This window comes from Chanodichthys erythropterus, chromosome 22 (assembly GCF_024489055.1).
Source record: "Chanodichthys erythropterus isolate Z2021 chromosome 22, ASM2448905v1, whole genome shotgun sequence".
NCBI lineage: Eukaryota > Metazoa > Chordata > Actinopteri > Cypriniformes > Xenocyprididae > Chanodichthys > Chanodichthys erythropterus.
In genome coordinates this window covers 27550158-27563713 of record NC_090242.1, presented here as the reverse complement: position 1 = coordinate 27563713, position 13556 = coordinate 27550158, and the positions used below count along the sequence as shown (strand labels likewise).

At 35.7% G+C, this 13556-nt stretch overlaps 1 protein-coding gene across 2 annotated transcripts; it reads right to left on the bottom strand.

Moving 5' to 3' along the window:
* Window positions 1-3711: 3711 nt before the first annotated feature.
* snx12 (sorting nexin 12) lies at window positions 3712-13556 on the bottom strand. 2 transcript variants are annotated; one of them, XM_067376197.1, is made up of 6 exons: window positions 13189-13556; window positions 12597-12692; window positions 10258-10382; window positions 9973-10063; window positions 6007-6696; window positions 3712-4864 (listed from the first exon to the last, which is right to left on the bottom strand). In XM_067376197.1, exons 1-5 carry the CDS (start codon window positions 13351-13353, stop codon window positions 6691-6693), a joined length of 483 nt encoding a protein of 160 aa, XP_067232298.1. In that variant the 5' UTR covers window positions 13354-13556; the 3' UTR covers window positions 3712-4864; window positions 6007-6690. The 2 variants fall into 2 exon arrangements, with proteins under 2 accessions (XP_067232298.1, XP_067232297.1); XM_067376196.1 differs by lacking the exons at window positions 3712-4864; window positions 6007-6696 and having other exon boundaries at window positions 7980-10063.

The following is a 13556-nucleotide window of genomic DNA, read 5'->3' as shown; positions in this document are numbered from 1 at the left end:
TATAAGTAGGTGATAAAAACAAGAGACAGACAAGATTTCTTGGTGTTGACTAAAAGTCGCTGCTTTTAGATGCCATGAACCCTACTGTGAAAAACGTTGATTATAAATATGTGTAAAATGTTATGTGAAACATTTTGTTTCTATTATGTTACATTATTATGTTTTATTTGTACTCACTAATACTGTATTGTTAGATATATATTTTTTATTATTTATTTTAATCATTATTTATTTATTTTTACATTGTTTTTCTCTAAACTACTCCTTTGTGGCTTACTGCTCCAGGCCACACCCTGAAACTTGTCACCTGAAATGTAAATTAAATTCAGCCGCAGCTTTGAAACAACTATAAAAGCAGATTAGATTAGGTTCAACTTTATCGTCAGAGCCACTGACTCAGCACAATGGTAAATTGAATTTAATCTTAGCTGATTTTATAGTTGTTTCAAAGCTGCGGCTGAATTTAATTTACATTTCAGGTGACAAGTTTCAGGGTGTGGCCCAATCTGAGTATAATTTATGGACTGTTTAAACTAGACATTAACCAGAAAAATACCAAAATGAGAATTACTTCAGTACTTGAACATATCCTCATTGAAAGAGCATGCATTATCAAATCACCTTTGTGTGCACTATTAAATCAGTCTTTATTTCCACAACTAAATTTATTTACTTATGTTTATTTACAGATATTCTTATCATTGTCACAGTGTTTCACCTAGCAGGTTTATTATGGTATCCACTTTAGCTCTGCTGTTAAATAAAATAAACTTTAATGTGGGATCTCTTTCTGTGGTGTATGTGAGGAGGTGTTGCTAGTGTTATAAAATAAATCTCCTGCCGTCGGCCTTGGTAAAGTTCAGATTGCACGCCTAAGCAGGGGGCCCATTCTCCGCAGAAACATAAACTTAATCTGAAACTTTTCCAAGAAATGAACTTGGACCTTGCAGTCGCAACCGCTTTTTTTTTTTTTTTTTTTTTGAAAAGAAAGAGCAGCTGAATTGAATGTGCATATTCAACAAACTGAGGAAACATGTGGAACTATACCTTTTATTGAATGTATTATAATAAACATTGTCAGTTTTGTTGGTTCCCGTCCAGACAAAATGTCTGGTGCATATCCTCAATTCTTGTTTAATCTTTTTCCATCCCGTCAAGTTGACTGAACCATCATAAAACAATGGTAACATGTGGAAACCAGGTCACAGCCTTGCATTCTGTGATCTCATCCACTGCAGTTTCAGAGTTAACAAAGAGCTTGTAATCTCACTTCTGTCCATTTGGCTGCTCCTTTTAGCATGTTTTCATAGAGAGGGTTGAAGTCTGTGCATCAAAGAAAGCCTTGTGGTCTTTGACATCGGTGGATATGTTGTGTCAGTTTGTGTAGGCATCAAAAATATCCTATTTAGTTTCCACTTCACAGACTAAAGCGTCAATCATGCGTTATGCGCAAACTCATTTCCAAACTACTGCTCCTACATTTACATAGTCAGATAAAGTCTATTAAAGTGAATGGCAAGTGTTACTTAATGAATATTCATCCCTTTGTGAAATTCTTTTTACACAGTATGAACAAAATGACTTTAAATAAAGCTTTTGTGAAAGCATTAAACTATAGCCTAATTCCTCAAGTTCTTCAATAAGCTATTACAATCAAACGCTATACTACATGCTAATTACATACAGTTTACAGTGAAAATAAAATCATTTTTGAGCTTGTTTGTCCATGGGACACATCACCGATTAGACTAAACTATTAGCATATCCAAAAGTATCCATGATCTAAATGAGGAACATATTAATCCTCTTAACACGCCTCTTCTTGCAGTTGTAAGAACTAATGGTGTCAGTTTATCCACATTCAAGCAGCGCTTACACAGCTTACATGACCGGCTCATTCAGGTAGACTTTACCTGCCTGTCAACACTTTCTCTCCCCCATGTCTAATCCAGGCTGATCAGAGCAATTCACACAAGGGAAAACGGGAGTGGAACGGCATGAGGGTAAGTAATAAATGACAGAATTTTCATTTTTGGGTGAACTAACCCTTTAATTTACGGACACATAGACAAAGAACATCTGACTGTACATGAATCATTATATATCAGATCAGGCATTAGTATTAACACAGTTACTTACATGTTGTCGCATTACTGTCGAGTCCATATCGTAAAAGTCTGTTTGCGAAGCTTGTGCCGAAATGCGATTGGTTTACCAAAGAATCCACAGTGAAATGTACCGAATACAAATAAATAAAGCTCAACTGAGGCTTTCACATTTTTGAAAATAAATAACCATATTACTAGCATTAGGATCCTTTGAAAGATAATGTTATTTTTAGTCCTGTATCGTTATTCTCTCCTCCTCATGTTGCAGTGATAAAGTAGGCATTGATTTCTTCTGCAGAGGTGATGTTTCACCTATGTACTTTCTAGGATCAGCCGTTCGCTGGGCCTGGTGTCAATAAAAGCTTTTATTGGACTAACAGGGACATTTCAGTTCTGAAACTATTCTTATAGTACGATGACCTCTTATATGCTCAAGGAAAAGTTGATTTCTCAATTCATGACCCCTTTAAAAAAAGACAGCAGCAGGAATATTAGGCTGCTGTCACTTTAAGAGCTAATGCACGGATCCAATATACTGTTTTATTTCTCGACTGTTTATGTTCAGTTAAGACATAACTGTTTACAGGGATATTTGCCAAGATAGGCATTTTGACAATTTTGTTTTAATATGTCTGTTCAAGCACAAGATGATGTGAAAGACAGATCAATTCAGTATTCGCACAGTCTGAGATCTGGATTTCTGTGTGCGGGCTTCGGAAAACTCCCACACAGCGTGAGTGACGAATTGAATTTCCTTTCGCGTCTTCTTGAGATTGAATATTTAATTTGGCAAGGCTTACCTTTTGTGAAGATGCAACACTGTCCCGAGCATTGTTCACATTACCGGCCAACTGGCGACTGACACCGTTTGAGTAAACATCGGTACTGGCGATTCTATACCGTGTAAATTTTATGCTGTGTTAATATATTTGAAAATGTATATTTTCAGCATCATTAAGTCTTCAGTCACATAATTCTTCAGAAATTATTCTGATATACTGATTTGGTGCTCAAGTTGCTTAATATTTTAGTGGAAACCGTAAAACACTACCACTCAAAAGTTTGAGGTAGGCCTAAGATTTTAAAAGAAGGAAAGAAACTAATACTTTTACTCAGGAACACTTTTACTCCTTAATTGATCAAAAGTGACAGTAAATACATTTATAGTGTTGCAAAAGATTAGTTTCAAACATGCTGTTCTTTTGAACTTTCTATTCATCAAAGAGTCTGAAAAAAAGAAGTATCATGTGATACTGAAGACTGGAGAAATTGCCGCTGAAACTCCACCTTTGCCATGACAGGAATAAATAACATTTTAAAATATATTAAAATGCAAACAGTTCTTTGAAATTGTAATAATTTTTCAGAATATTAGTTTTATTGTATTTTTGATCAAATGAATGGAGTCCAATTAAGAGACTTCTTTCAAAAACAAACAAAAGTATCTTAATTATTATCATTAATGTATAATAGTTATTATATTGAATACTAATTATTAACTCTTGACAGGTAATATAATATAGTTTAAAATATTAATATAGTGTAATATTAATGTAACAATTAAGAACAACCGTGTTGTTTCTTTCAAATTAAAGGGTGATTGACGAACAGTTTTCTCATGCATGCAACATCCTTCTGCAGTGCTGCCACCTCGTGGTTACATTCAAGAAAACAGCCCTTTTGATCGGTTCAGTGAAATAGTGTCATAAAACGAAAAATGTAAATATGTCGAGGTGTGGATGTACACATCGTGTACATGTGTATATATATATATTATTACAAACTACAAGATTTACACTCGATTAACTATAAAATATACAGCATATATAGTCTTATTAAACAGAATGAGAGAATCCATTGAAGGAGACATAGGGGGTTTATTCATGGGTAGAAAGGATGGCTATCGGTTTAAAAATCAATTAGTGCCCTTTTCTTTACACACAGTCCTGAAAATAAACAGAATGGAAAGAGCCAGAAAATAACATAACTCGTTTTAAGAGATGGCATAGTAGAGACAAAACAGCAAATGTAACACATTTTGTCATAATGGAATTCAGTTTTTCACAGTGATTGAATATATACATTCCCAAAGCTTGACTCATTACACTGACGCTAAACAAAGGAAAATACAATGGTTGCAAAAGCCTTGTTATAACATGTTTAATCAAAGTCAAAAGGATACAAATGAAATATGGAATGTAAAGGAAGACATTGTCAAGAGGCAATCCCAGTTTTAGTATCTGAGGTGCTACATTTGGCGAGTTAGTTTGATAATTGTTCTCTGGATTTGTGATGCAACTACTCAACTTCTTAACATGTCACTTTTTGTATTACCGTATGTAATTAATCTTAGACTAGCTTTTAATTCAGAATACAGTGAGCAATGTTCCAAATTCTCCTTATTTTTATTTTATTTTTTATTGAAGAAAAATCAGTGGGTTGCCTGAAAGGTTAAAGCCAGGAGTTTAAACCTATTTTTAAAGGAAAGGATTATTTGTTCAAAGATCAGCCCAAAAAAAAAAACAAAAAAAAAAAAAAACACATGTTTCTTTCCACAAAATGAGTGCATGAGGTATAAATACAGCATTAAGTTGAGTTCATCCTCAGAGTGAAATAGATGTTGTAGTTTAGTTCTATCCCAGAACAGAAATATATACAAGATATTATGGACAGCAGCTGTGAAAGGTTTTGACTGATGTGCAGAAAAGAGCTGGTAGAGCAGATGGGTCCAGGACAGGGAGGGGTTTTACCAAAACCTTCATCACAGGCCAAGAGATATGAAACAAAACAGTTAGAGATCTTGACAGAACTAATGAACTCAATGCAAACTGTGCTGCCGCCTCCATTATTCCATTTTATTTTAGGCAAAAACTTGGATAATGTTAAAGGGTTAGTTCACCCAAAAATGAGAATTATCCCATGATTTACTCACCCTCAAGCCATCCTAGGTGTATATGACTATGTTCTTTCAGATGAACACAATAGGAGTTATATTTTTAAAAATATATCCTGGCTTTTCCAAGCTTTATAATGGTAGTGAATGGTGCTTCAGATATTGAAGCCCAAAAAACTGCATCCATTCATCATAAAAGTAATCCACACGGCTCCAGGGGGTTAATAAAGGCCTTCTGAAGCAAAGTGATAGGTTTTTGTAAAAATATCCATATTTAAAACTACAATAAACTATAATAAACAGGCATCCAGCAACGCCCATACGCGAGTCTAGTTCTGGCGGAAGAGTAACTCTGACGCGACGTATTACGCAGGATGTAGGAGTATTGTAAGCTTACACTCCTCTCGTGGTTCAAACAAATAGAGCTGGTCAACAAACTCAAGCTCCTCTTCTCTTATATCGAAAGCCTCCGACATTTCTCTTTAAAAAAATCTTATTTTAGACTTCTAATTCGTGACCGGTGTTTTGTTTTGCGCAATCCTCTGCGCCTCAGCGTACGTCATTGTGTCGGCTCAGAGGTCACTCTTCCACCACAAACTGATGCTTACGGTTGTCTGCTGGAAGCCAGTTATTATAGCTTATAAAGTTTTAAATATGGATATTTTTCTTACAAAAACACATCGCTTCACTTCATAAGGGAGCCGTATGGAGTACTTTTATGATGTATGGATGAACTTTTTTAGGCTTCAATATCTGAAGCACCATTCATTCCCATTATAAAGCTTGGAAGAGCCAGGATATTTTTAATATATCTCCGATTGTGTTCGTCTGAAAGAAGAAAGTCATATACACCTAGAATGGCTTGAGGGTGAGTAAATCATGGGATAATTTTCATTTTGGGGTGAACAATACCTTTAATAACAGTCTGAGTGTTGTCTGTGTGAAACAGACTCACTTAAAGGGTTAGTTCACCCAAAAATGAAAATTCAGTCATTAATTACTCACCCTCATGTGATTCAAAACCCGTAAGACCTTCGTTCATCTTCGGAACACAAATGAAGATATTTTTGATGAAATCCGAGAGGTATATGACTCGTCAATAGACAGCAATTTAACCGCCACAAGGTCTAGAAAGGTACTAAAGACATCGTTAAAATAGTTCGTTATTTTTTTGTTTTTGCACATAAAAAGTATTCTCGTCGCTTCATAACATCAAGGTTGAACCACTGCAGTCATGTCGACTGTTTTAATGATGTCTGTAGTACCTTTCTGGACCTCAAAGTGCTGTCTATTGAGGAGTCAGAGTTCTTGGATTTCATCAAAAACATCTTCATTTGTGTTCTGAAAATGAATGAAGGTCTTACAGGTTTGGAACAACATGAGGGTGAGTGATTAAAGACAGAAATTTCATTTTTGGGTGAACTAACCCTTTAAGAAACCAGAATTTACAACACAAAGCATGCAAATCAAGACATGCAGCCAACAGTAGTTTTACTGTTAAGAACATGAAAAGCAGATGCAAAATAAATTAGCAAAGCAACAGGATGTAAGACGACATTGAAATGAGTTTTGTAAGTATGACAGAATTTTCCCCACAATAGAACTGATTTGATCATTAGCATTCATGCAGACATTGTTTCCCCACATCAGTTACAACATACTGAGAGTAAAAAACAAAACTTACTTTATTCACACCTAAAATGGAAGAGAGAATAAACAGAATAAGGACAAAAATGTACTGATGTTATAAAATCTCCAGCCGGTGTTCTCTATTTTGTTTTACTTTATTTACAGACAAACGTCACAGGCACAACTCAATGAACACAGGAGAGAACATAAATATAGAGTCATTCTGAGGAAAATGACTTGAACTTTGGCAGGACAACTTTTACACAGTTGGCACATATATTGTCCTCTCTTAGAGAGCTGTTTTTGACCCTTTCACATGATTGATCAGAACGCATCCTGGAGTTTAACCTGGACTCACATACTATACAGGTCTCAAGCACTTATTTCCTACCAAAAAACAAGTGCATTTGCTTATTAATTGGGAAAACTCCATACTGGCTGACGAGGACATATTACTGTACTTCAACCAAATAGCAGTTTTTAGAACATACCTTTCAACTACTAAATGCCTATTATTGGTTAACACATACTTAAAAGGGAAAAAAATGAAAATTTGCTGTTAATTTCACCCTCAGGCCATCCCAGTGACTTTTTTTCTTCAGTAGAACAGTAAAAGATCATTTTTAGCTGAAACCGTGGTCCTCTGGGATTCATATAATGGAAGTCAATGGACGTTGTCATTTTGGGATTCCAAAAAACAAAAAAAACAAACATATGCAGACAAAAAAAAACTTAATACCCGTGGCTCCAGATGATACATTGAGGTCTTAAGAAGCAAAATGACCAGCCTGTGCAAGAAACTGAACATTATTTACAACATTCTACACAGCCTTGGCAAACGTTCCTGAGCGAATTCACAGCAGTCTGGAGCGTGAGCTTGTCACATAATGGCGTATATGCAGGAGCAAACTCGCAGGTGAGCTGAAGCGTATTTTGTATTGTTCATCAAAGTACTACTTACTACTTATCCTGGATGCCACAACCTAAATAAAAAAAATAAGATTACGTTTGCTCACGCACAATCTCAGTCTGGAAGATTGACCTTAATAGATTCCCAACGTTTGAGCTCATACGTCATAATGCGACAGGAAGCTCACGCTCTAGATTGCCGTGAACATGCTCAGGACCATTTGCTGAGGCTGTGGATTACAGGTAATAATGTTGTAAATAACATTCAGTTTCTTGCACACATCAATCGTTTCGCTTCTTAAAGGATTAGTCGACTTTCAACTTAAATTTTCCTAATTTACTCACCCCCATGTGATCCAAAATGTTCATGTCTTTCTTTCATATAGTGGACTTCAATGGACTCCACTGTTGAAGGTCAAAATTATAGTTTCATTGCAGCTTCAAAGGGCTTTAAACGATACCAGACGAGGAATAAGGGTCTTATCTAGCAACACGATCTGTCATTTTCTAAAAAAATACAACTGTATATGCTTTATAAACACAAATGATCACCTTGTACGTGCTTCTGCTTTCCGTATTCTTCAATACGTTTACGCTGAATGTCCTACGCCTTCCCTATTCAACTTACAGAACGAACGCGGCGCCACTTTAATTTTTTTCTGTAAGTTTTTTTTTTTTTAAATGATTGATTGTTTCTCTAGATAAGACCCTTATTCCTCATCTGGTATCATTTAAAGCCCTTTGAAGCTGCACTGAAACTGTAATTTTGACCTTCAACTGTCTGGAGACCAATGAAGTCCACTATAAGGAGAATAATCCTGGAATGTTTTCATCAAAAACCTTAATTTCTTTTCGACTGAAGAAACAAAGACATGAACAGCTTGGATGTACGGAAGAGGTTTAGGGCAAAGCGATAATAAAAAATTAAAACCATCTCGAGATTAAAGTGGTTAAATTACGAGAAAAATGTCGTTAAATTGAGAAAAAAGTCGAGATAAAATGTTGCGAATAAAGTCATAATTTAACGAGTTTGTCAACATTTTATCTCGACTTTTTTCTAAAAATTTAAAGATTTTTTTTTCTTGTAATTTAACGAGTTTATCCTCAACATTTAATCTCGACTTTTTTCTCGAAATTTAACAACTTTAATCTCGAGATGGTTTTATTTTTTTATTATTGCTTGGCCCTAATCCTCGTCCATATGGATGACATGGGGGTGAATAAATTATCAGGAAAATTTTATTTGAAAGTGGACTAATCCTTTAAGACCTCAATGTATCGTCGGGAGCCGCGGGTATTCATTTGGTTTTGTCTGTATGTTGTCTTTGAATCTCAAAATTACGGCACCCATTGACTTCCATTCTATGAATCACCTAGTTCTGTCTCCACAGTTTCAGCAAAAAATATTTACTGTTATTCTGAAAAAAAAAAAAAGAGAAAAAGTCACCTACAGCTTGGATGGCCTGTAAACTGACAGCAAATTTTCATTTTCGATTTTTGGGTGAACTATCCCTTTAACAGGTGTGATATATATTTGATAGTCATTTTTGTAACAGACTTTTTCTAACAACAGCATAAATCTTCCAACATAGTCTCAGAACCAAATCTTTTTCACATAAAATTGAATTAAAAAGGCTCTAATCTCTTCATAATCCTTGTGTCTGAGAAAAACTGAAGTGCGTTCACAGACTTAACCAGATTGAAAAGCAACATGCACATTTGAATAATATGGTCATTCAAATTATATTCAACGACGCATTGGGCGATTAAGGGAGCAACGAGCAACATTTCCAAGTTCCGTTTGTGATTCTGAACACTGACTAGCATTTTACACTCCTGCTGATGGTCATGCGACTACAAAAACAAGTACGATTAAAAAAAAAATACAAGTTTGAAACACACCCCAGAACATTTGAGCTTGCTGCTTTATCAAAACAGTCCAACGCTTTATATTTATGAGCATTTTTCTAAACCGCTGCAAAAATTCAGCTCTTTGTTGCTCCCTTAATGTTGTGTTTAGCATTTGCGCTGTTTGGAATGACATGCAATACACCTCAACTCTTGAACTTGAAAAGCACATGTTCTCTCAACAGTCGCCAGAGAGGACAAAGATATGAGCCAACCCTCTTCGCTTTACATTGCTACAGCTTAATGTATAGTTATATAATGTATACGCGCACACACACTAACAAGTACATTGTATAGATGTAAAAGATATACAATGTGTGTGTAAAGAGAAACTCTCAAACACATGTACAAAACATGATTGGTTTAATAAAACCAAGTCCTGCACGGTTCATCATGTATCTAGATTTTGCTCGGTGTAAAAATAAATGTTACTCTGCACTGTTCGCAGACGAATGGGAATAGAAGCTGACAACCGAAGAAAGAAGACCCTCCCTCGTCCCAGTTTGGAAAACCCTACTGCCGTACTTTTCCGGGAATGTAGTTCCGGTCAATACTTTCTTCCTGCAGGAACATGTGAAGACAGCGTTCATTCTGGGCCAAAGGATGACCTGCAATTCTGAAGAGGAACATGAGCAAAATATTTATGCATGCAATCCATGAAATCGTACAAACTGAAGTCTTTTTGACAGTAAATGTGAAAAAACAAACAATATATTTGTGCAGTCATTACAGACCCTCAAATATTATTAATTTGTGTCTTTTACTTTTATAATTTAGCAGTGTCCGTTATGCATCATTTCGATGGCCAACCTGTTGATGAACTGTTCAAGCCCAGCTCGTCTCTCCTCAATGAAGGACTCCTCAAAAATGCCCTCATCTCCACGGAAGGGAAGCTGTCTCTTAAATGCTTTTCCAGGCAATGGAGGCACAACAATCTAGGAAATATTTTCATACATTTTAAAAATATAAATTAAATTCTAAAGCCTCAAAATTATCATTATGATCAAAACTTGGCTAAAAATAACCTGTTGCAGACAATCTTCTACAAAGCTGTAAAAACTTTAATAATTTTGTATAAAGCAAACACAACAATAACTTTTAGTATTATTAATAATATTTCAAAATAAAAAGTTCCTGGACTAAGGCAACTTAGGTTGACCCAAGTATCCATTTTCTTTTTAAAAAAAATCATGTTAAAATACAAGTATCAAAGGCTTCTGTTGAACGCTTATTCGTACATCTCTCAATCATTGTATTGCATTATAGGTTTTGCCCCCACAATTGAAACTACAGAGCTTTGATCATAAAACTAAGCATTTAAAGGGTTAGTTCACCCAAAAATTAAAATTCTTTAATTACCACACCCATAAGACCTTTGTTCATCTTCGGAACAAAAATAAAGATATTTTGGCATAATTCAAGTTTTTTTTTTTTTATCTTCTATTGCAGGGGTTCCCCAAAACATTCCTGGAGCCTCTCCAAGACTGCATGTTTTCCATGTCTCCTTGATCAAACACACCTGATTCAGATCATCAGCTCATTAGTCTAGACTCCAAGACAAGGAATGGGTGTGTCAGACAAAGGAGACACATGCAAAATGTGCAGTGCTGGGGATGCTCCAGGAATGTGTTTGGGAACACATGCTCTATTGAAAGCAACAAACAAAATTACCACATTCAAGGTCCAGAAAAGTAGTAAAAACATTGTTAAAATAGTCAATGTGACTACAGTCGTTTCAATAGAGGATAAAAAAAACCTCTCAGATTTCATCAAAATATCTTAATTTGTGTTCTGAAGATGAATGAAGGTCTTATGGGTGAAGAACAACATGAGGGTGAGTAATTAACGACAAATCTCATTTTTGGGGAAACTAACCCTTTAAATATCACCTTCCTAAGACATAATATTAAAGGATTAGTTCACTTTCGAATAATTTTCCTGATAATTTACTCACCCCCATGTCATCCAAGATGTCCATATCCTTCTTTCTTCAGTCGAAAATTAATTAAGGTTTTTGATGAAAACATTCCAGTATTATTCTCCTTATAGTGGACTTCAATGGACTCCACTGTTGAAGGTCAAAATTACAGTTTCAGTGCAGCTTCAAAGGGCTTTAAACGATACCAGATGAGGAATAAGGGTCTTATTTAGCGAAACAATTGGTCATTTTCGAAAAAAATACAACTGTATATGCTTTATATAAACAGATGATCACTTTGCAATGATCACCTTCTGCCATTCCGCCTCCTGTATTCTTCAAAAAGCTTACGCTGTATGTCCTACGCCTTCCCTAATTAACTTATGGAAAAAAATGGAACTGGCGCCGCGTTCGTTCCGTAAGTTGAATAGGGAAGGCGTAGGACATACAGCGTAAGCTTTTTGAATAATGTGTGTTTATAAAGCATATACAATTGTTTTTTTTTTAGAAAATGACCGATTGTTTCACTAGATAAGACACCTATTCCTCGTCCGGTATCGTTTAAAGCCCTTTGAAGCTGCACTGAAACGGTCATTTTGACCTTCAACAGTGGAGTCCATTGAAGTCCACTATAAGGAGAATAATACTGGAATGTTTTCATCAAAAACCTTAATTTATTTTCGACTGAAGAAAGAAGGATATGGACATCTTGGATGACGTGGGGGTGAGTAAATTATCAGGAAAATTGTATTTGAAAATGAACTAATGCTTTAAGAGATGTAGAGTTACAACTGATATTTATAATGCATTTTATGCAAGTACTCTGCTATAAAGATCTCATTGGTTTACATAACAAGCTAGATTAATTTCATCTTACTTTTTTGACCATATAAATTTCAGCAACTGCACCATATTTGCATATTTTTGCTCATTTTGGGGCTCTGAATAAAATAGATTTTTTTCTTCCTCAAGTGTGAGCTATATCTTGTCCTATATCATACTACATGAGTCATAAAAGATATCAAATATGATAAAAAAAATTTTTAAATAATGTTCTTAATATTTTATCTAAAAAGGTTTAATTATCTGTTCCATTTTAAAAAAAAAAATCTGATTTCATATGTTGGGCTTTACAGGAAGTCTCTCTTAAACGCTTTTTCATTAAGTAAACCATTTCTAATCTCTACAAGGACAACCATATGTACAGTACGAGTATTTTATACTGTCATACCTTGCTGTCTCTTTCCAGCTCGTTCTTCAGCCACTCGAAGTCGCTGTATCTTCGTCTGACACACGACTCCTTCAGTTTAAAAATGGGTAGATTTGTCTGGATTTCAACAGAGAAAGCAAAATAAGTCACATGACTCTTAAATAATATATAGTCAGATATATTAGCTGTGTACACGATGCATACTCGAATACATCTAACACATTATTTGACATATTTATCTGATACAACGATGCATTTCTAATAATAAAGCATCCACTTGTTTATCCTAATGTCTTAGATGCAAGATAACCATCTCGCTAGAGGTTGTTGATGGTTGACAGAGTAACAGCAACAGCTAAATTAGCTAAATCTCTACCCGCCACATTGCTTAAATCCAGCTTGCTCTCACAGAAAACCTTTTTATATGTATCAAAACCTACAGTTCATAAATTAAAACCGCGTTTCTAAAAGCTTTGCGAGGGTAAAAGACTCTTTCGCGTCGAATGAGGCGTTAGTTAGCATGTTAGCGAGCAGGCTAACTAGGCCGAACCGAGCCGCAGTCTCTCTAACACACACACACACACAATCACATTCATTCACTGGGCCAGCCTACCCTCATCCGGACTTCGTAAGTGGTGAAGCGGTTGCGGCCGACTCCTATTGTCTGAGGGTCGTACACGTCGATTTCCAGAAAGTTGCTGGGAGGGCCGTAGGCGTCCGTCAGGTCCTGCGGCTTGGAGTTTAACCGGCGAGTATCGGCCACTGTGGGTTCGGACATTTTTGATGACTTCTTTCAGACTAACTACGTCGAGGTGTAGTCTAGGGCACGTACGGATGAGATGGTGTTGATTAAGACATTAAATCGATGGATGTTAAAATTGGGCTAGGTACTTCTGCGAATCTAAAACTTGAATGTGTCCACTTCAGCAACACCACAGGAAATCCTGCGTTTCTCACCGATTCGATGATATGTGTGCAGCA

What these genes read in the sequence shown, in the direction of transcription:
- snx12 (XM_067376196.1), bottom strand. Translation starts at nt 13,353, where the DNA reads ATGTCCGAACCCACAGTGGCCGATACTCGCCGGTTAAACTCCAAGCCG. An exon ending in AGCTGGAAAGAGACAGCAAG is followed by an intron (nt 10,383 to 12,596) that starts GTATGACAGTAT and finishes AATATTTCCTAG; the next exon opens with ATTGTTGTGCCTCCATTGCC. An exon ending in CTTGAACAGTTCATCAACAG is followed by an intron (nt 10,064 to 10,257) that starts GTTGGCCATCGA and finishes GTTCCTCTTCAG; the next exon opens with AATTGCAGGTCATCCTTTGG.